The sequence below is a fragment of the Patiria miniata genome, unplaced genomic scaffold (assembly GCF_015706575.1).
Source record: "Patiria miniata isolate m_02_andy unplaced genomic scaffold, ASM1570657v1 HiC_scaffold_8, whole genome shotgun sequence".
NCBI classification, from domain to species: domain Eukaryota; kingdom Metazoa; phylum Echinodermata; class Asteroidea; order Valvatida; family Asterinidae; genus Patiria; species Patiria miniata.
Window position 1 is genome coordinate 6,862,765 of NW_024037075.1, and position 23,440 is coordinate 6,886,204.

Consider the following 23,440-nt stretch of genomic DNA (forward strand, 5'->3'; position numbering starts at 1 on the left):
TGAACAAATGTGATATTTGAAATTTGAGTTCCTCCCAATGATAAATGGAGGGTGTCTTTCTAATGATTTTTTTTAATAGGATCATGATGTCATTCAATTAATGTGAACAATTCTTTCTTGAACCAGATGCAGGAATTGTATCAAATTTGAGTGCAATAAATATTACTGGGAAAAAACTTGATACACTTCTGACCGTCCCACTTCTAAATTGGTCGTTATAGGAATGAAGGTTCTCACTGAGTGCGTTCGATTACTTCCCCCATGCTTACTCGTGCAAGCGCGACAGCGTTCAATTTACCTCTAACGTTACTTCTCGCGCTTACTCGAGCCTTGCCCAAGTGACCGACTCGCCGAGCCGGTTAGTTGAGTAAGTATCCCATAAGGCCATGCAATAAACATGGCTGCCAACGTGACGTCCGGCGGGCGCCTCAGGACGTGTGCTTCCAGAGCTACAGCTACTTCTATTGTCAGCCCGTCCCCACGTATTTTCAATGGGCGCGAACCCAGACCTACATGTAGTTCCAGACAATTGATTCGGATGCAGCCCAAGTGTTATGTCAAATTTCAACTTTCCAGCTCTTGCACGAAACTTTACCCGAAACCATTCGTTTATTTAGCTCCACTGCGCATGTCTGTCATCACGCGAGGAGCCAGGCGCGAGTAAGCTGGGGGAAGTAATCAAACGCACTCACTGTGGGAACAGGTCAGCATTTAATGTCTCCATCGACAAATGAACCACCTAAGCCTGTTGACAAATATTTCCGTCGGGGAAAATGCCGTTACGAAGAGCGCCACCTAATCGGATGTCCAAGATTGTTTTGAACAGTGCCATCAATAGTCAGATGATGTTCAGCCCCCCCCCCCCCCCCTTTTGATTTTGCAGCTGCCCGCTACCAAAAAAAATACCTGGCTACCTTTCAGAATAGAGGGTGTGTAAGCAAATTTGTTGACCCCACCCCCTCCAAATAAATCAATCTCGCTAAGCTATTCATGATAGCCAAGTACGCAAATCACATGCGCATACAGACCAGCAACGTGTGTTTATAGAAACAGCAGCCCATTTCACGAAAGCTTACGCAATGGCGCAACTCTGCTTGCGCCACAAATTATTGCGTAAGTTGCGCAACATTTCACGCTGTGTAATATTTCACTTATGACACATTTCACAGGAAGTGCGCGACTTGCAACAAAAATTATGGCGTAACTTGCGCAATCATTTTAGGTGGCGTACAAAATGTAAGTTGTGGCGTAGTGACTGAAAATGTCATATTTTACCAGCAAATCAGGACAGTCGTAGAGCCCGTTATTGCACAACTTATCAAGGTTGATACAAGACACTCACTTTATGTTTGAAGTAAATGAATTTCTATTTTACTCATAACATAACACTAGATTGCCGAACGATTCCGATGAAAGTCGGACAAAATAATTTTCAAAATGGCGGGCTGAGGTGATCCAGTGACTGTTTTGCAAACGAACAAATTCACACACAAACGGCTGTTGTAAACGTTGTTTTATTCCTCGTCCAAGATATTTAAATTATTTAAAACGTTGCGCCGCTACGCCAAGTTTTGTGAAATCGATCGTAAGTTTATTGTGCAGCTTTGCAACAAATTTGTTGCATACCTGTAAGTCTTAAATACGCATGGTGCAAGCTGCACACTTTTTTGTGAAATCGGCTGCAGTACGCCAAAAAAACAAGCACAAAAAGTTGAGCCTCGAAGTTAAATTAAAGACTAAATATTCAGAGCTCTGTGTGTATGATTACAATGCACGTGTTAATATTTGCCGATTCTACAGTTAGGCATAAGTAATAGTAATAAGCAATGGCAATTGGAGAAATTGGCCACAAATAATTGTGCTCATTACTGCCTTGAGAAGCATTTAGGGCATTTCTAATGAAAATTAATGAGACTGAAGTCAGCATATTAATGATAAAAACTTCTAAAATACATTGAGCAAATTCCAATGGTAGATTAACAATGTAGAAAAAAAGTCTCTTTGGGTCTGACAAGAGAAATCAGATTACAAAATAGGTGCAGACATGAAAACATGAAATGCACCTGAATTGCTCACAACATGTACTTGTGCATTGTATGGAGTCATCATTTTGAAGCACAAGCACGGTTGCACTTTCAAAACCAATATTCTTCGCATCATTGCAATGTACCGGTACGTGTAGGTTTAAAAACATTACATAAAACCTGTTCAAGTGGCTGAAGCTTGCCACTGAAGCCTGTCGTTCAACCAAGGCATACACTGGTCCAATGATAATTCGGGCGATTCACAATGCAGTGTGCCACCAAGAGTTTGCCACAGAGACTTAATTTTTCCAAGTGCATTGTGGGAGATAGTCGACAAATTCGCAGCGCGGGACATTCGAAATTGTTTGTTTTTCCGGTCAGTAGTTTCATAAGCGTATGATTCAAGTATACGTTTGCCCTTTTCTTTTCTTTATATCAATATGGTGATTTTCGGTAAGGCGGCAGAATGCTGTGCCCAAATCTATAACAAATAAGCTCAAATTGTCTACTGACACTCATTCAAATGGGCCATGTTTTGTCGACCGTAAACTTGAAAAGTTGACTCTCCATGGCAAACTCTTGGTGGCGCACTACATTGTAAATCGCCCGAATTGCTGGTCCGTATCTCTACCTCTGATCTGAACCAATGTCCAAAGTTGAATGGGGCCAGCAACAGGCCTTATGCACGAGTCGGCCATTTTTGTCGCGTTCCCTGAATCTATTTCATAAATTGTGAACTGTTGAATGGGATGGTGCCAGACTATTTATTCACCATAGCCTCACGTTTTAAATGTGGCTTAAAACATTAGAGTTTGTTTAATCACATTTTACATGATTCATCAGAGCAGACTGGTATTAATTTGTAACGACATTGCTTTAATTTCTCTACACAAGTTCCAAAAATGAAGATTTTACCTCACTCTCAATCCAATATGGCCGACTCGTGAATAAGGCAAAAAAAACAAACGACTTCTGCTTCCGATTACATGGCATTTGAAAATGGGGTAGGTAGTTAGGGAATTTTTTTTTGCCATTTTTTTCTGTGCACGATCATATGGAGGCATCTGCGTGTTGTCAAGGGTAAAAGGTAGAAATTGATGGTTTTGGGGGTTTTTTTTGGCCCAAGGCCCATTTGTAAATCTTTAAGGTGCGCGCTTACACAATGTATGTTCCACAAGGATTCCCATGGGTGGCCCTTTGCATCCATTGCTACTAAATTCATATAACAACACACACCTCTAAGTCTATATTGCTTATTTGCTAGCATCGTGACTTTGGACATGATCCCTGACATTCCCTGTTCACATTTTTATTATTTCAGACAGGTGTCCCATGCACAAAGACATGTACAATTGGTCCACTGCCAACACAGGGTTAGATGTGTGTAGCTCCATTGATCCACTGACCAGAGCAGCGTTCTGGAGGTAGCAGGTTCAAATCCCAGCGCAGTCAATTCATTGGTTCAATCTTACGGACTCCATGCACAAGTACCCCCTCAATGGTTACCGAGGAAAGTTGGGAGGGACCAACTGGAGGGTCTCTTGATAGCATTGCTGACAGCGTTGGATGCTCATGCAAAGACTCTACAGGGTTGTGTTCATTCAAAATAAAATAAGTCGTTTGCACTTCTTGCAACCAGTACACGTACCCAGGATGCACCTCCCACTGAAGCGCTCGTGAATCGTGATGAAGATCCATCTACTGTTCTAGCATGGACTCTGTAACGAAAATTTCTAAAAAGTTCACGGTGTCTCAAGCAAGATTTCCTAAACTCCAAACTCAGCGACCAGTCTCTCAAGTTCCTCCTCCACTTCTGCCCGTCGGGACAGTTTCTCCAGCTGGTCTTTGCTTGGCGATTCCAGCTCACCCGAGTCAATCTTGGCCTGGATCTCCTCCATCTGGCGAATCTTCTTCCGTAACGTCTTGGCGCGTTTGTCTGGGGGAGCTGAGGGTGCTCTACCAGTCCTCTGCGCAGCTGCAGCGGCGTCTGTGTCGCCAACACCCGCTGACGACAGACTGACTCCAGCCAGCTTTCTGCTGACTTCTTCTGTTTGTTCTTGGCTCGCGTGCCCCTCATCAGCTGCCTTTTCTTGCTTCTTCTGTTTCCGCTTCTCTTTCTTTTTAGCTGACTTGGACAGGTTCTTTGTCTCTGGTGCCAGTTTGAGTTCCGATGGTGGGTCTGGATCACTGTTTAGCCCAGGCGGCAGTGTCGGTCGACTGTTTACCCATTTCTTGCCCTTGCTCTCAAACCTGAAGAAGAATAATTTTCATACGGGTGTCATTGCCCAGAATTTCTTAGGTTAGAGTGCCACACTTCCCAAGACTTATTTTGTTTCGTCATATTGATAGCTCTATTTCCCAATGGCGGTGTGAAACATGCCGTGGGCTCGAGCTGCTTATGTTAGTTGATGGGTGGGTCGGTGGCTGGTTGGTGGGTTGGTTGGTGGACACTTTACTCGGCCATCTATTGTATTCATCCAATTCAAGTATTACAGCTTTGCAAGTATTACAGCTTTGCATTTGAAGACCGGTTTTGCAAACACTGCTGCGCATGCGTCGTATTTGTATACTTTTTGCATATTTGATCACAACCCCAGTCCTTTACGTTTTCTGTACTCTCGAGGTACCGTTACTTCCCGGGTGCACGGACGGTTCTGTATAGCCATCTTCACACGTTACCCGGCCTCACTTCTACCCGGCCGCCGTGGGTTGTATGCAGCCGTTTGCCAGAGACTGGCTGCATGGGGGAACTACATGTAATCCAATCCCAGACAAAGAATATGAACTTGGTTAGGATAAGGCTCATCTAAACTTACACTGGCACTTCTTCCTGGGGTACGTAGCCCTCTTTGACACGCCTTGCCTTCCGCCAGGTGCCATCAGGCCTCTGTGAAGCTGGTATGTAAGTTCCTGCAAAGTAACATCACATAGGATCACTATCAGTATCTACCTTGTCTCAAACTCAAAGGCAAGGCTTCGCCCCAACTATACTGTCGTTCCAACTATGTACATGATGTACATGTATGGTGGGGACAGTCCCAACTATAATTTACCTTAACTCCCCAGCCTAATATACTAGGAACCATACCCATTCAGGCAAATTCCAACACCCACATGGGAAATTGTACACGCACACTGTTGGACTTAGTTTCTGGAGGTATGCCAACCCCAGTGTAAAAAAACATCAGCTCAGGGGTACTGTACCGATCGATCCCAACAGAAATCAACAAAACCTGCTGTTGAACTTTTAATGGGTTGAGTTCAGTTAGGGTTAAGATGATCCTAACTGCATTTGTACTGTCTGGATTGTCTCAATGATACATGTAGTTGGGATGATCTCAACTCTAATTGGGACTATGCATCCCTAGTATAGTTGACATCGATGCTATAGTTTGAGGTACAATATCTTTAACTATAAGTGCACATATAATGGTACACTACACACTTCTGAATCTGCTCTAGACATAGCATGTCTAGTAAAACAATGGAAGAATGTAACTAAATGGCACTGGAAGGGAGACAAATTTGGCATCTGCTTTTTGAAGAAAATAAAATATATATCTTTTTTTCTTTTTTGAAGGAAGTGGCTTTACTTGTTAATAAATGCAACAGTAACAAGTTTTCAATGGCTATAATTATGACATTGTTACATTTTTACATGATATCACACATCTAGGTAACTTGGGTTTAGGGGAAACCCCAATTCTAATGGCATGCTCATGACATCAAAAATTCCCAAATTCCAATCGGCGAATTTCTGACTTAACTTTCCCTAGCTTACATCTTACCTTAGGTACCGGCACATTGTAGGGTTTTGAATAAAATACAGGGAAAGAATTCGGAAGACGGTCATAAATTAAAGCCAGTGAAAATGTTTGTAAAATTGTATTAAAAAAAATAATTTTAATAATCAGGGCCTACATACCGGTAGGGCCAAGGCTAAGTTAAGAGTCTAGACCAAAAACCATTGTTGAAAACTGACGCAATATTGTCAATAGCCGTAATGCTATTTCACCTATAGTCATTAGCCTACATTGTAAAACTAAGGCAAGCGTTTATTTTAAATTCATAAATACCACAGACAGTTTGCCCATTCCTATTGGTCGAGAGCCCGTCACATGTCGGGTAGTTTTAAACGGTGGGTAGTTTTAAACGGTTGATAAAACACCAACTGGTTTTAAACACTTTTTCCGGTGTCACATGAAATTTGGACTCCAATGAAATGTGGTCCCTTTCACCCTTTTGTTGGTGTGACCAGTCACTCTCCTAATTATCTTCACTTACTGCGCAATACTACCAATGAGTCCGTACATGTATTTCACTGAGTGCCTAAATTCACGCTAACCCGCACCGCTGCGTTCTACGCCACATTGTGCACCACGCGCGTGCCGATCTACTCGCACGAGGCACATACCATAAACATACATGTAGCTAGTACTAGTACTAGTAGATAGAGGGGCGTTTCACAATCACAAAACATGAAGTCAAATTGTTGAACAAAATCGTTGGAAACGGTATTTTTAGGTGTTGGGCCTTGAGCCCAACACCTATTGTTATTGTAAGAATTTTTTTATTCTCCAAGACACAAATCGTTTCCAGAACTGTTTGTCAAAATGAAAACATATATGAACTTCAATTGTCAATACATGAATGCACAATCCACTGAAGACGTGCTTTTTGCAATTACGTCATTTTGACGTCATCATGGGTCACGTGACGTCACTTCAATAATTAATAAATTTAATCTTTGAAATTCAATATAAGATCAACTGTTAGAGACCGGAACTTGAATTTTGCGGGAATTGACATTATAATACATGCTCTTTATATTAGGCCAAAAAAAAAAAATAGTTCTGCTTCCGATTACATGCCTTTCAAAAATAGGGTCGGTCGGTCGGAATTTTTTTTTTTTGGGCCAATTTTTTTAATGCAGATTGAATGGGGTATTCAATTATATGCGAAGTTTTAGCCTGAACTATTTCCATTGCACTACGAAAGCTATACACGAAATACCTATAATTATTGTCAATATATTTACGTTCGATAATTTCAAAAAATAATGGAAAATTCAGGTCGTTCGCACCATATGCACAACGCTAGTCAAGACGCGGGGAGCTGGCCAAAACTCTGAGGTGTGTGATGCGAGCATGTGTGGCGAGCGGGCCGCCATGGGCCGACAGACCTGTTTTCACGGTCAAAAATTTCGGGAAACACGCGGCATGTATCACTCCAAATACGAGTAGTGCGATCTCAAAATGAACTCTTGAACACAGAAAATACATACACAGACAAGCTAGATCAATTCTGTAAATTAACTTGCAAAAATGTTCTTTCTCCATCAGTGTTTTCTTGGCATTTTTCACGATGTCGAATCCGACCAGTTGACAGTGGCCTGCACTGCTAGCGCGCTATCGGTCACATAGCTATGGACTGGTTACCGCATTTTTATCATGTCTTCTAAATTGGCCCCTGCGCGGCGCGGCGGGAACCAGTCGTCGCCACGTGATATAGTCACTGCGTACGGACATCGTTTATATCGCGAAGCGAATTTGTAAAAATAACGGAGGTTTCTTTTGAAAAAAAGTGAATGGTAAGTAAGAAAACAAATAAATACAAGCATTTTTTGATGCAAAAGGGTTGTTGAGAGGTATTTTGTGAAGACAGAAAAGACAACAAAATTTTATTTTTATTTATTCAATCTTTTTGTTTTTTTGTTTTTTGGAATTGCCGATAAATTGTTTAGGGTCGCAGCCTAAAAATAGGGTCGGTCGGGTAACCGGAAGCAGAACTATTCTTTTTTTTGGCCTAATCTTGTGCGCGTAAACTCACGTGACCCTTCTTTCCGGTCGAAACCGGAAGTGCCTAATAATTTAGAAGCAGAAAAAGATATGAACTTGCTGTCAATGATTTTAGTCTGTGGGTGGGCTGACCGTTTCAAAAAAATGATCGGTGACGCCATGAAGTGTTCGCGCGCCCTCTAGCATTGTCTAGCGGCAGGTTAAAAAATGCCCAAAAACGCATTTTCAGTTGATGTCTGTGGCAAAATTTGCAGTAATCGCTTCAAAATTAGAATGCATGATGACCTTAATGCAGACAAGACCTGTGGAAAAAAAAAATTGATTACGTCATCAGACCGGAAGTTACAATTAAAAGACCTTTAACCTTCAAAAATTGCTAAAAAATCAACAGTGATAGATAGAATCAAGATTTGGCTATATATAGCACAGTTAACATAGCTCTTGAACTTTTGGTAATAACGTCACAATGACGTCATCAAGTATCACATTACAAGCAATCAAAGATTTCTAGATTTAATCTTTGAAAATCAATACAAAATCAACTGCTACAGATTTAATTTTGTTTTTTTATGGCAATCGATACAATATTGCAAAGTCTTCATTTTCGGTGTTAAGTGCAAAATCACGTGACCCTTCCTTTCGGTCGAAACCGGAAGTGCCTTATTATTTGAAATTGGCAGAAGATGCGAACTTGCTTTCAACGATGTGAGTGTCTGTCTAGGCAGTACTGTACAAAACTTTTACAGGTGAGGTCATCAAATGTTAGAGCGCCCTCTGGCGGCATGTTGAAAAAAAGTCAAACATGGATTTAAACATGCATTTTGAGTTGATGTGTGTGGCAAATCTTGCGGTAATCCATGGCCCAACACCGTGACGTTGTTCCTACAACCTCTAGTTTTTAACTTATTTTGACTTTTTGACTGAAAGGTATTTATGAATGGGAATAAATAGGCCTATGTGCGTGCTTGGCTATTCTGAGTAACTAGGACTCTACAAATCGCCTTATTTAACATTCAGACACGGTCGGGCAATATTAGTAGACTATCGTCTACTAAAGTCTACGATCGCCAGACCATGTCCGAATGAATAAAAAGGCGATAAGTTGGGTCCAAGTTACTCGGACTAAGCTTAAGTGCCTACATAAATGCCACAGAGGCATTCTATATAGGGCCTATGCATAGCATAGGCATGGGCGTCGCGAGGGGGGCAAGGGGGCACTTGCTCCCCCCCCCCTCCCGAAAACAAAAAACAAAAAAGGAAAAAGGAAAAAAAAGAAAAAAGAGGTGCGAAGCCATATTGATGTTATAGGCCTAAGTGTTAATTTGAGGTGGGGGGGGGGGGAGGGGAGGGCAAATGCTCCCCTGCTAATTATATGCTCACACTCGGAAAAATGATAAATTGAAAATATTGATAAAATAAATTGAAAAATTGAAGATATTGATAAAATGATAAATTGAAAATATAATGAAAAAGTTAAGGAATTTTGGGAAAAATTTGCTTTGCCCCCCCCCCCCCCCCCCGGAAAAATCCTGGCAACACCCATGACATGTGCATAGATAGAATGTATCTGAGAAATCTGAAGACCGCCCACAATCGAAAAGAAAAAAACTTGTCGTTCGAACTAGCTGCGATAAACGCAAGACTAGCTCCAACTTCCAAGAGCCTGAAAATCTTGTCGTTTTCTTCTCATGTCCGAGTTGCTCCTTCTTCTTTTTAATATATTTCTCACCTGTCTCATCTGTTACCGTTTGAACGGAAGCCATTGTCCCCGGTATAATAACTTCTAATGTCAAATTTAAAGACCAAATTCCACACAGACATCATCCGATTTCGCTCTTCACCACGTTCACTGTGTGATTGGCTTAGAAATAGACTGGTATTTCAGTCTCTGTACAGTTTAGAAAAAGTCTTGTGCATTGGATAGAAAAAAAAGTACTCCTCCGCACTTCGGATTAGGACATATTTTTCACTAAAGATAAACATAAGCATTGACTGACACAGGAAAATAGAACAAATTAGTTGATCTTGGCTCCCGAGAGATATTTCGTCTATTGTAGAACTCTAGAGAACTTGATGCTAGTCTAGTAATATCCAGAAAGATAGAGTAAAAATAAGACGCCAGGGTATAGGACCGCAAGTACATCACAAAGATAAACAAAATAGTCGGGGGTCATCATATATCAGCACTATGACCGTTTTAGCCGATTTTCGGCTAACTTTGACAGAATTTTTGTTAAAAATGAGTTTGACAGAAAATTTGACAGAATGTTTTTTTTTGGCAGATTTCTGGCGGAATTCTGCAAAAATGGTTATTTGACAGAAAAACAGCAAATTTGAACGAAAAAAATGTACATTTGTTTGAAAAAGCTTCAATCCTTTCAAGCAAACCCTTGCATAATGGGACAGGTTGGCTGGTCAAAGTGCTGAGGTTAATCCCCTTACAAAAAAGCCCTATAAGAATCCTATAGGATCCTATAGGATTATAAAGAATCCTATAGGATTCCTATAGGACATGTAAAAGTCCTAGTACTTGTGCATGGAAAATCTTTTAAAGGGAATATACAACATTTGCAAACATCAAAAAACAAATTACTGTTTTTTTTACGAAAAACGTTACTAGGATGTTTTAAGCATCCTGTAAAATTATGGCACCAGGTGTGAAGTCATTTTCAAGAAAACTGGTATTTTGTATAAATTTCCAACGGTGGTCGGCCGACCACCGTTGGAAATACCTAACTATTTTTCAACTACTGCTCCAAATTTATCATTTTTTTTTCAGTCCAAATGTTGTTTGCTATTGGTTACATGTTCATGAACGGGTACAGGCCAGTTAGACTGGTTCCATTACCTTGCAATTTTCTGGCATCTATAAATTGATCCATTTCATCTTTAGTGGAGTCAGGGAACCAGACTACTTGAACATTGGTGTTTTTCTTGGTTTTTCAGCATTTTCGAACACAAAACTTCAAACATGTCAGTTTAACAATATTTGATCTGTTATACTAACCCCTCAAAATAGTTCATTTCTGAAAATTACAGCAAAAGCCAATGATGTACATTTCCTTTGTCAATGTTTTATTTTGTGCTTTAATATGCCTGATGTAATGTAATTGAATGTAAGATATAATCTAGATTAAAATATTGGACTTTGGCTGTGTATTTCAGTATTTACATGAAAAAGTGGTTCAAAATTTTAATACTTCTGTAAAGTAGTTGAAATAACTAATGTTTTCTTTTTCATATTATACTTGTTTTCCCCTTATTGTTGAACCAAATTGAATGTGATATTAGCATTGTGTGCTGTACATTGTACATTAACATGTAAATTTAGCCTCCCATGATATGACAGTACCGTAACTGTGACCTTTGGTGAGGGTATTCCAATGATCCGTCTTTTATGTGACATTTTGATAAGAATAACATGTCGAATTGAACATTTTAATTTTCACGACTGAGATCTGACCTTCTTTTGTTTGTGGTTGTTTTGAAGTTACATTATAAAATACTGTGTAGTTCATCACAATTAAACCGAATTTTTGGATCTGAGCATTAAAGGACTTGAACTTACTTGTTTATCAAATCCCTTGAATCTTGATGCTGTCATGCAATTTAATTTGTTTTGCAGAAAAAGTCTTGTAAAGATCATTTAGGAAATGTCATTCAGTCCTGGCTTCTTTTCAGCCGCTTATCAATCAATCAATCTGGACTTTTGCAGCGTGTTTTTCACCTGCCCATGCAGGCTCTTCCAAAAAACTGATTTTTAGACTTTTCCTATAGGATTGTTAACATATTCCTATAGGATTCTGAACATATTCCTATACTGGATTCCTAAATTATTCCTATTAGGACTGCTACATGATTCCTAATTAATTCCTCAGGATTCCTAAATTATTCGTATAGGACTGCATTCCTATGGATAAATCCTATAGAAAGTGAAGAAAAACCTATACGAATCCTATAGGAATCCTATAAGATAAATCCTATAGGATTCCTATAGGAATTTTCGTATAGGATTCCTATAGGACTTTTTTGTAAGGGTCACGCGTCGTCGTGGCCGGATCCAAAATTTACCAATAATTTCACAACATCTTTACGTGACGAGATTGTTTATGTAATTTGAAGCTTAATTATGGCAATATTACCAATCTGCATGTGATTTTAAGTTTTATAGTTTATTTCGAGTGATTCTGGGGAATTTGGCAGATTTTCGATATATCTGATAGATTTTTGATGGGCATTTAGCAGAATTTGGCTCTGAACTTACGGTCACCCTGTGTGTATCAGTAAATCACATGCGACATCCCGATCGACAGCGCTGCCGCGGATATCCGGAACGGGTGACCGAACGTCTGGAAGCCAACTTTCGATATTTAGTTTTGTTCAGTTTTACGCTTGCATTGAAAAAAGGTGAGTTAGGGTGTTTTCCATGTAACTTAAGGTACATGATCCACATGGATCACGTCTTTGTAATCGCGTTTAGCCTGAGGCTTTGCTCCTTTACTGTGGAAACTAGCTTGGTTTCGATCCAACTCGGACCCAAACCAACTCGGACCCAAGCCAACTCGGACCCATGCCAACTCGGACCCACTACCAACTCGGACCCATGCCAACTCGGACCCACTACCAACTCGGACCCACGACCAACTCGGACCCACGACCAACTCGGACCCACAACCAACTCGGACCCACTACAAACTCGGACCCATGCATGACCAACTCGGACCCATCGTTTTCAATCATTCGACATCGTTTTCAATCATTCATTTCATAAAGTTTGTCCACTTCTCATCTGTTATTACAGTGATGCTGTTTAGTATAAATTTTCATTGTAATTGTAAGGTAAATTATCTCATATCTGTCATGTCTGTATTGCAGCAGTATAACATTTTTGTCGTTGTAAAGCGCATTAAAATGCTATTTTGAAATGCGCTTTAAAAGTGTAATTAATTATTTATTATTTTTATTTGTTTCCATTAAAACATATTATGCTTTAAAAGTTTAACCAATTATTTATTTTCATTCAAACATATTAATTTACATCGTTTACACCATCTTGCTAAATTTAACAGCAATTTATTTCTTTTTTACTCCAAACTTCAACATAACGAGTATACAAATTAAGAACAGATCTTCATAGAAAAATAAAATTGGAAAGTATGGCATTAAAACAAACACTTTCAAACATAACATTATTAACTCAATAAATATAAGTAAACATTAGAAATCAATAAATAAAATAAAGGTTCCATATTAAACAAAAAAGTTAAATCAAAAGAGTATAAAAAGTTACATTTGTAATCGGATTCGTAAAAAAACCCACAAAATTCAAAGCCAGCATGTGAATTAAAAAATGATCAAGTTTAATCCCCTACAAATAGATGCAATGTCAATCATCAAAAAGGAGTATTGGAGCTCTGGGAAGATTATCCTTCAAGGCCTTGCAGGTAGCTGCCTGTATGTTCCACTATGATGTTCCACGGGGGGGGGGGGGGGGGGGGGGGGGGGGGGGGGGGGGGGGGGGGGGGGGGGGGGGAAAAAAAAAAAAAATTATTAAAAGTTAAACAGATTCATAAAAAAAACCCACAAAATTCAAAGCCAGCATGTGAATTAAAAAACCCTAAACAATTACATGAAATGAAAGGCCCAAATAGTTATTTTAAATTAATAACTTCCTCACTGAAACAAAATGTGCCACTTAAAACCACTTGTTACACGACACAAAGGCCTGCAAAAACAAACAAGTAATTTATTTTTTACTGAAAATTATAATCCTTTGATTTTCGTTTGGAAAAGAAAATCGAGATTTTGAAAAAGCACGTATATATCAAGTTGTACAAATGACATACGATATGCCTAACCTATACTATACGCTATTAATACCTCTTGGTTTAGCTTCACAGGTCACGGTTTCAAAAAGCTAAGCACGTTTAGTTTCATGACGTTCAAAACAATAAGCGTTTAGCAACAGTATTTACTGTACGCATCATAAAATACCGCTCCACACAGCGGCAATACAAGAAAACAACAAAACTAAAAGCCCCATTCTGCCCAATGTAGTTACAGAATATCTTCACTTTATAAGCACTAACATTAAGATAACCTAAAAAATATAATCTCTAAAACTAATGATTGAGTCATTGTTGGGTCCGAGTTGGTCGTGCTTGGGTCCGAGTTGGTAGTGGTACCGAGTTGGTCGTGGGTCCGAGTTGGTCGTGGGTCCGAGATGGTAGTGGGTCCGAGTTGGTAGTGGGTCCGAGTTGGTAGTGGGTCCGAGTTGGCGTGGGTCCGAGTTGGCATGGGTCCGACTTGGCATGGGTCCGACTTGGTTTGGGTCCGAGTTGACCTGATACCACTAGCTTGAGTAACTCCAGCTGACAGCTGACATGCTCCATATTCATTCCCATGTAATGAATATGGAGCATGTCAGCTGGAGTTACTCTAGCCCCATAAATGTGGCCTATTTACTGGACTGCCTCCGTAAACATAGGCCACACATCCACATGTACAAAAACGTGTCGACTTTGCCAAATTTTGATTTTCACATTTAGGCTTACTTTGTAGGGTTTTTTTGCTTTAGAAGCATTCTCACCCTCTAAATAGGCTAATCAGAAAGTGCTGCCTTTTTCAGATGTCTAATTTTTGTGAAATTTTATGTTGAAATTTTGATACGCAAACGTGTGCAAATGTATCTGGAAATTTCACGAAAAATGGACATCTGATAAAGGCAGCACTTTCTGATTAGCCTATATAGTGGGTGAGAATGCTTCTAAAGCAAAAAAAACCTACAAAGTAAGCCTAAATGTGAAAATCAAAATTTGGCAAAGTCGACACGTTTTTGTACATGTGGATGTGTGGCCTATGTTTACGGAGGCAGTCCAGTAAATAGGCCACATTTATGGGGCTAGAGTTACTCAAGCTAGTGGAAACCCGGTTTTGGACAGTGACCACTCATGCCATGCCACTAGACTAGCCCAGGCTAGGTGGACTCCCTTTCCTCCCTACGTTACGGAGGGAGTCCAGGGTATGAAGTGCTCAAAACCGGGCGAAAAAAAATATGAGTCATTTTCAATATTTAATTTTACCTTGTTTAAATCGTAATCCTACCTTGTTTGTTACGTCTTAGTATTCTATGTGTCCTTATCTATTGATCCGGGGGCACAATTGCAGAATACCCCGCCACTCACCTATCCCACCTCGTATCCGGATACGTGACAAAGTCACGCTTGGTCGTAGCCCAGGTTGGACGAAGTCTTCATTGCATTACGACTAACGTCCAGGACGAGAATTCTCTACATAAGACCACCCAATATTTGGACCAGATTTTTGTTACGTTTTACCTCGTTACAGAAGCTTATTTCACGCCTACATTTTCTATGTGTCCTTACCTATTGGGCCGCTGGGTTCAGAAATTCCATAGGGATGTGATGCTGACCGACATTAAACTCTAAAGCAGCGTTAAACTTGTACTTGTACAGCGTTAAACTTGCCCGAACAGGTTTTAAAGACTCAGACAGAAAAGATTTCTGAACTGCCTGGGTAATCACATAATGACCGTGTACTTGTCAGACTCGAGGTTTGTGCTTTAATAAGCGGTCAAATTCTCCCCTGCCCCACCCCATCCCCCCCCCCCCCCAAAGAAAACAATTCCATTGAGAAACTAAACAGGGGTGTGAAATCTCAGCTTTAAAGCTGATTTCAGCTTTTTTTGTTTTGGATTTCAGCTTTTTCCCCTCTCTTGCTGTGTACAAAAGTATAGGAGATTTCCAAAGTTCAGCTTTTTTACACCTTTTTCAGCTGTTTTCAGCTATTTTTATCAGTGGTCACTCACACCCCTGCTAAATCACCTTTGGAATTTCTGAAGTTGGCTCATACGTGTGCTCATACAAGAGAAATTTTAGTTTAGCAATTAACAAGTGTTTTTGTTTAAAACTTCTTGTTAAATAACAGCTTTCGGAGCATAACTATGGGTATGTATGGTTTTAATTAAACAGGATTAAACCTATTTATAATTGGCAGTTTGGCAATGAGGGCAATGGTGTAGTTAACGTGTCAATATATTTTGCATATTCCAAAATGGTTTTAAAATTCTTAGGAGCCTATAGGCCATGTTTAAAAAAAAGGTTTTGAACAGTGTCATTTTAAAGTTGAACAAAAAATTGACTGGAGCAGGGTTTGAACGTGCAACCTGCAGATTGCCATTCCGGTGCTCAACTGAGTTCTCCAGCTCTTGTGTTGGCCGTTCTCCATTTTGTCAATGTCTTTGTTCAAAGGGTGCTAGTTTACTACTAGTCACTAACGCTATGTAGACTGCAGAGCCTTAACCCTAACCCACCTCACTCCTCCAAAATCCTCCTGGCGGTTTTGGAGGATTCTAGAGGATTGAGGATGAATGGTGATTGAATCAAATGAGGATTCTGGAGGATTGAGGATGAATGGTGATTGAAGCACAAGAGGATTTTGGAGGATTGAGGATGAATGCATTTTGAGGCAGGACTGTCTGATGATTTTGAAGGATTTGGCGTTGGTTATCCTTCATTTAAACACGAGTGCAAAGTTTTGGGATGAGGAGGATTTTGGAGGATTGAGGATGAATGCATTTTGAGGCAGGACTGTCTGACAATTTTGAAAAATTTAGACGGAGTTGCAAAATTTTGGAAAATTTTGGAGGATTTTGGAGGATTGAGGATGGTTGTAAGCAACAAGGGCCTAGGGGGTTAGGGTTAGGGAAGATACAACATTTGCAAACATAAAAAACCCGAAATGATCAAATTATCACGAAATACCTTACTGGATTGTTAGGGAATGACAGTCTAAAGCATCATGTAAAATCGTGTCTCCTAGTGTGCTGACATTTTCAAGAAAATTTGTAATTTTCCAACGCTGGTCGGCCGACCAGCATTGGAGAAAACTGGCTTTTTTCAAAAACCGCTCCGAATTTTTCATAACAGTTGTTCCGTATTATCTTTGCAATTGACTACACACCTGTGAAGGGGTACAAGCCTGCCAGACTGATTCTCTGACCTTACAATTCCCCCAAAGTCTATACATTTTTCTGTTTCATCTTAATTGGGGTCAGGGAACCAGACTACAAGAACATGATTGGTTTTCTTGGTTTTTCCAGCATCTACAAGCCCAAAACATGAAACAAATCAGTTTAACAATATTTGCTATAACATACTCATCCAAATCCATTTATTTATGAAAATTGCATCAAAAGCAAATGTTGTACAATGTACATTCCCTTTAACTTTAAAGGCATACACCTGTGTAGGATAATGCAACATGCTTGTAAAGGCATATAGGAACATTTGCCGTTAATGCATGTTGTTCGTTTCAAATAATAACACCATTCAAAATCAACAGAAGATTGTTCACAGCCTGACCTGTTGAACTTTCAGCTCAGTGAATATTACACTTTTTGAGAAAACAGTGAAAAACCATGCACAATCTTTTTGATCATGGAACACGCCCTTGTGCTCTTTATTCCAAAACTCGTCAATTAACTGATCATTGGAAATCACCTACATTTCCTGATTTCCTCTGAATGACAGCAAGCCAGATGGAATAATTTCATGGGGTATTTAATACCAGTACGATCTTGAATCCAAATGAGCTTTTTTTAATAATAATTTGGCAGGCTACTTATGGGATTTATTCAAATGATAATGATCCTTAATGCCTTGGAGTCTGCCTGTAGGTTTTGAGGAAATTCATTGCATTAACCCTAACCACCCCAATTCCATCAAAATCCATCCCCCCATTTTGGGGGACTTTGTCCAGAAGGCCTGGCGTGACTAAATATTGATGGAGTACGATGGACTTGGGCCTAATGGCCTGAAGCAGTGCTAGATGTATCCGATTGATTTTGCCTAGTTTCCTATACTGCCATCGTGATAAAAGCCATGTGTAGTAAGTCCATGAATGTCAACCAGTGCGTCAGTGGTGGATTGCATTATGTCATGTACAGTTTTGTATTAGACGCACAGCGATTGATGGATTTTGATGGAATTGGTCCAGTTCCTAGTAAAAGACACTCTAGAGGGAGTTAGGGTTAAAATAATGGTGTGCTTGCACTTGTATTTTAACGGCATACATGCAAATCTCACAAGGGTCAATCAATAACTCTTTTCTGTCATATTTCCATGCATGTAGTGACTGCAATTGCAGATTGTAGTATAATTGTGTTATGCACGCATTAAGGTTTATGGGAAAAAATACTTGCCTGGTTTTTGGTGATACTGTACATGTATGAGTGTTGTATGTGTGTGCGAGGGTTCATGGTGTTGCATGGTTATTTTAAATGTACATGTACATGGTATGCTGTAATGTGTCTGGATTTTCCCCCAGCATTTGTTTAAAATCTTACACGTATTTCCTGAGAAGTGCGAACATTCTTTGGTATGTCCTTTTTTCAGTGGATACCAATTGTAAAAAACTGAGATACGTGTTAAGCAGATAAATTTTTTTTTTCATTCGGTTAATTTAAATCACCCAATGGGTTAAACCCCACCCATTTCAAATTGGTTCATATTTAGTGTATGGGGTAATTTGGATTGAAAAAGTTGAAATCTTCAAGTTTTAGTGCCACGGGACCAATGGTTTTTGCGCTACCCCTCATCCTTTTTTATCCCCTGGCTGTAAGCCGGAGGGGGATATTGCGATAGCATATTCCCATTTTGACCAAAACTGCCAAAAAGTGGAGTAAGATTTAAATTTCAGCTTTTCAACCTAAATTACAGTGTACCCAATACACTAAATATATGTACCGGTATGAACCAATTTGAAGGTGGGGGGGGGGGGGGGTAAAGACTTTCAATTTTTTGTTTGGTTGGGGGGGGGGGGGTGATTTGATACGGAATGACCCACCATTTCTGTGACTGAAAATGGATCCGTAGATTATCACAATCAAAGGATATTGACACACCCCAACTATAGCATCATCCCAACTTTAGTTGTGATTGTCCCAACTATAATTAGGACTGCCCCAAGTGCAGTTGGGTCCTTTGCTAGTTTGGGTTCTTTGCTAGTTTGGGTTGTAACAATATTAAACATTTTGAAACTGAAATTTATTGGAAGTGAATCAGCCGGAAAAATGTGAAAAAGTAAAAGAAAAAAATGCATTTGAACTTGTGCTTGAACAATTTTGTTGAAAGAGATTTGTTTTATATAACTTATTCTAACTTCTAATTTGTTCTTTTGTTTGTTTCATGTTAGAGGCTTACATTTAGCCTCAGACAATGTCCGTTGACAATGAAGATCTTGTAGCCAGCATGGGACAAGCTAAATCATCACAGAATAACGAAGATCTGGGATCAGCTGGAGAATTATCACTGAGTAAGTGTACGACACCACCTTACATCAGTGTTTGTTTTGTATGCGTTGTCCGGGGTACACGCAGTATCAATTTGTCGTGGCGTGAGATAAAAAAACATGATTATTGCAAAGTTGAAATGTTTTAAAGTTGAAATCTTTACCCATCTAATCTGTAGTACACTCAACCAAAAAAGTAAGTCCCCCCCCCCCTTCCAATACTTCTTTGCCTAACTCCAAAACTACTGAGCACTTCTCGCTCAAATAATGACTAATCAGTACAGAAATTCCTTAGCAATCCAGCCATATTCTCTATTTGGCCCAAAACAGTGATAAAGTGTACGAATTCATGATACCGACATGACCGAAATGATTTATGATACCGAAAACAGTTGCACTTTTGTTTTTCGTGCAAGTTGTGGTTCACACTCGCCTTGCACTTTATATACAAAAGTGCAACTTTTTTTTCGGTACCATATGTCATTAATTGCATAATTTTAACTGTTTTGGGCCAAACAAAGAGTATGGCTGGATTGCTAAGGAAAAATATACTGATCAGTCGTAATTTGAGCAAGATGTGCCCAGTAGTTTTTGAGTTAAACAAAAAGTATTAAGGGGGGACTTTCTGTTTTGGTTGAGTGTATTACACTACATTTGTACATAGTAGCAAAATGAAAAGGATTTTTTTTTCTGAAGAGGAGAGGACATTTATCATTCACATGAAGGTTAATAAAAATCACAGAAGTACACAATATAAATCCACTTACTTGCTATTACAGTATCAAATCAAGATACAGGAAGCAAGATTCCAAACATAGGGCTACTATCGGAAGTGAGGTTGTAAATAAAGTAACCCCTGCGGACGAGGTTGTAGTAAAGCATGTAACTGCAATTGTTTTCTTTTTTTCCCTTTTTTTGTGGCATTAGTGGGACCTCAACCACAATACGGACTATTACAAAACCACTCAGACGACAGCCTGTCCGGCCAGCCTGAGACCACCAGCAGCGTCAATGCTGTGAGCGGGGATCCCAGCCGGAGTCTGGGCCCAGTGCCTGAGGAGGACCCTGACTTTGAGCACCGCGTGCCCATTCCAGAAGAAGAAGACGTAAGTCTTGATAAAACCTGAAAAAGTTTAGCTGTGCTGGAACATGCCATTTAACCCTAACCCTGCCAGACGCAAACGCAGTGCATCAGGTGTAATAGCCTGTTGCAGTTTGATGCATTCAGCTATCAACACCAGGGCCCAATTTCATGGCACTGCTAAGCACATTATTTTCTGCTTACAGAGCCTCCGTCTTCATGGAGACCGTAAGCATAAGCACAGCAAAAGGCACACTTACTTCAGAGGAAAAATGTCCTTAACTTAGTGATGTAACAATAGAAATCTTCGTGCACGCGCGACTGTTAGCACATCCACGCCGTGAAGTAGTGCTTGAGGGTAGCACATTTTTCTGCTATGCTAAGCACAACTTTTTTGCTATTAAACTGTTAAGCAGTGCGGTGAAATGGGGCCCAGTGCATAAACTGCCATTTCTGAGACAATGAGAGCCAGTCCCATTGACCAATGCCACAGTTGTGTCCTGCTGCAGTTGGTGACCACAGACTCTGATGAAGCAGTTTGGCCTTGGGATTTTTGACCGGTTGGATTTTGTTACATTTTAATTACAAAAAAAATATACACTCTGTACTAAAATTGTTTTTTTTCAAGAGTATTTCAATTTTAATAGTACAACAAAACATTGACATGTATAATTCTTCTGTTGGAATTAGGTATACATGTATGATAGTGCTTACAAATGCAACATTTGAAAAAAGTGTTGTTGAATATGGCCCTTTATTAAAACAAAAATTAAAAGAAAACAGACTATTTACTGATTGGCTTGCCCCGCCCAAAACGCATGGATGTACTGTCTTAAAGACCTCCAACTTCCTGAACAAATAATGAAAAAAATAAAGAGGACACAGAAACAAAGAAAAACCTTCGTTCCACAATAACAATATTGGAAACATTAGAAACCATTTTTTGTTTTGTTAGCTACATACATGTACATGTACCTCGAAAAAATGTATCGATGTACCTCGAAAAAAATGTATCGTTGTACATGAAGCTCGTAATATTTTATTAGCTCAATGTCAATGTTCAAATATTTAAATAGTAGATCAACTCCAGTTTTGAATAATTGAATGCTAAATTATTTGAATTGTACGGCACTTACCATATGTGCAAAATTCTTATTATAATTTTTTTATTTTTTTATTATTATTATTATTTTTTTTTGGGGGGGGGGGATTTCAGCATGCAACAATTTGTCTGTAGACCTCAATTTAACGGAATCACAGGAAATGGGTATACATATATCCTTCCGTAACTTGTACTACGTATACACGTAGTTCATCATTGTCACAAAACTGTTTGATCAGTTGAAATTAATTGATCTGGCAATTAGCAAAAACCATTAAGCTTGTTTCAAACAGCACAAATTATAGTATGCATTGAAATGGAGAATTTTTAATGCTGGTAGTTCAACGTATATACTTGTGAAATTGCCATATGTCTGATTGCCAAGTGTCCTGACAAGTACTGTACATACGTAAATTTATATACATGTACAAGTAATGAGGTACATTACATGTATACATGTAATTATGCGAACAAAAAGTTTTTTCTTCTTTATGTACATATAAATATGTATTTTTGTATTGTAAAAGATATTTACACATTCGTACAATACACAAAACCAACCGTTTACATGAACAATACACGCACTGGACAGTGTTTATCTTTTGAGTAAGTTGCATGATTTTCTTGTTACTTGGGTTAGTACTTCTAAAACCTACATACAATTATAAACAAAATGACAGTTACCTATGTCAGAATACTGATCTGCTAATACAGTGACGGCTACATACATGTATGTGTGTTTTGTCTGATAAGCAAAGCTGACTAATATTTTGTAAAAACCGGAATGATTTTCCGGTCAATATTTGTAAACGATTACACATGTATTCAAAATGTACAGGTAGCATTCTCATTATGTGTAAATGTAGGTAACTCCATATGTCTGCAGTCTGCAGCCCCGCACTGTAAAATATATTTATACATTGTATATTGAAATGGACATAAATTTGGAAATTGTCATTTTACGGTTAAGTGGAGACAAATAAAAAATTTGATGGGATGGTAAGTTTTGTTTTCAGGTGAACGTCAATCTGTAAGTCCTGTTGGACCTTTCCCATTTTGTTATGTTCTATCGAACATTTTAAAAACCTATTTTCATCCCATTTGATTAGTTGACTGTTCATTCACTGTAATGAAACAGCGCCATTTGTAAGTGTCATTTTCTAAAAAACAGCTTTTACAACTTTAATAGACCTAATACCTAATGACATCACGCTTTGTTTACAAGTGCGCTTTCCTATGAGAGCTCTCATAAGAAAGTGCACATGTAAACAAAGCTTGACGTCTTTAGGTCTTAAGCCCCTGTCACACTTGTCCGAATCTATAATTCCGTTCATAAACCGATCTGAAATATTATTAATTCGGACACGTTCGGAGAGAAATGTCAAAAAACCAGCCAGAAATGAAAATACACCGATCATAATCGGGTCTTATTCCGGATCTAATAAGTTGCTATTCCGATTGCAATCCGTCTATATTCAGGACCTCTCCGATCATCACCGGACATGCCAAACTCATTGATCTCAAGACCGACCGCTTTCCGAACTTTCCGTTTATATTCGGTGCGTCCGTTTTTTGATCGGCATTACAATGGTGTGGGTTCGGAATGAACTCTGAATACATACGGTTATCGATCGGAATCGGAGGCCTGTTCCGTACTCTTCTGTACCTATTCCGCATTGCAACGAATGGCAACGAATGAGTACAGTGTGTATTCCGTGCATTCCGTGCATATTCCGTGTGTATACCGGATACCGTCCGTATTGAGGTTGCCGCGACAATTCGGAGAAATTATTAAACAGGTTCAATAATTTCTCCGAGTTCCTCAGTGCATCACCGAACGTACACGAGTATATAGCGTTGGAAAACCGAGGGAAATCCGTTTGAGTTCCGTTTGAGTTCCGTTCAAACCGATTAAACACCGAATCCACAATGTTTTACTCGGAACATGAACGGAGTGACGATTCGGACAAGTGTGACAGGGGCTTTAGGTCTGTTGTGTTGGAGGTCTACATGGACTTGGTTCAGCAACCCCAAATGTTGTATACTATTAGAAAGCTCCTGTTTTGCAAAATCCAGAAATATTATTCTAACTTCTTAAAATAGTCCGTATTTAAGCTCACTTTGT

At 39.3% G+C, this 23,440-nt stretch overlaps 2 protein-coding genes across 4 annotated transcripts in view; one reads left to right on the top strand and one right to left on the bottom strand.

Moving 5' to 3' along the window:
- Positions 1-3,134: 3,134 nt before the first annotated feature.
- LOC119719551 (partner of Y14 and mago-like) lies at positions 3,135-9,799 on the bottom strand. Its single transcript, XM_038189020.1, has 3 exons — positions 9,552-9,799; positions 4,841-4,934; positions 3,135-4,274 (listed from the first exon to the last, which is right to left on the bottom strand). Exons 1-3 carry the CDS (start codon positions 9,583-9,585, stop codon positions 3,791-3,793), a joined length of 612 nt encoding a protein of 203 aa, XP_038044948.1. The 5' UTR covers positions 9,586-9,799; the 3' UTR covers positions 3,135-3,790.
- A 2,303-nt stretch (positions 9,800-12,102) lies between these two features.
- The window catches only part of LOC119719184 (natural resistance-associated macrophage protein 2-like), a 40,710-nt gene continuing 29,372 nt past the window's right edge, over positions 12,103-23,440 (top strand). Inside the window, exons 1-4 of one of the 3 annotated variants that reach the window (XM_038188544.1) lie at positions 12,103-12,229; positions 15,770-15,789; positions 19,037-19,156; positions 20,060-20,238. In XM_038188544.1, the coding sequence (XP_038044472.1) occupies positions 19,060-19,156; positions 20,060-20,238 (276 nt within the window). In that variant the 5' untranslated portion in view covers positions 12,103-12,229; positions 15,770-15,789; positions 19,037-19,059. The remainder of the gene's footprint in view (positions 12,230-15,769; positions 15,790-19,036; positions 19,157-20,059; positions 20,239-23,440) is intronic. The other 2 variants (XM_038188543.1, XM_038188545.1) reach the window with 2 other exon arrangements.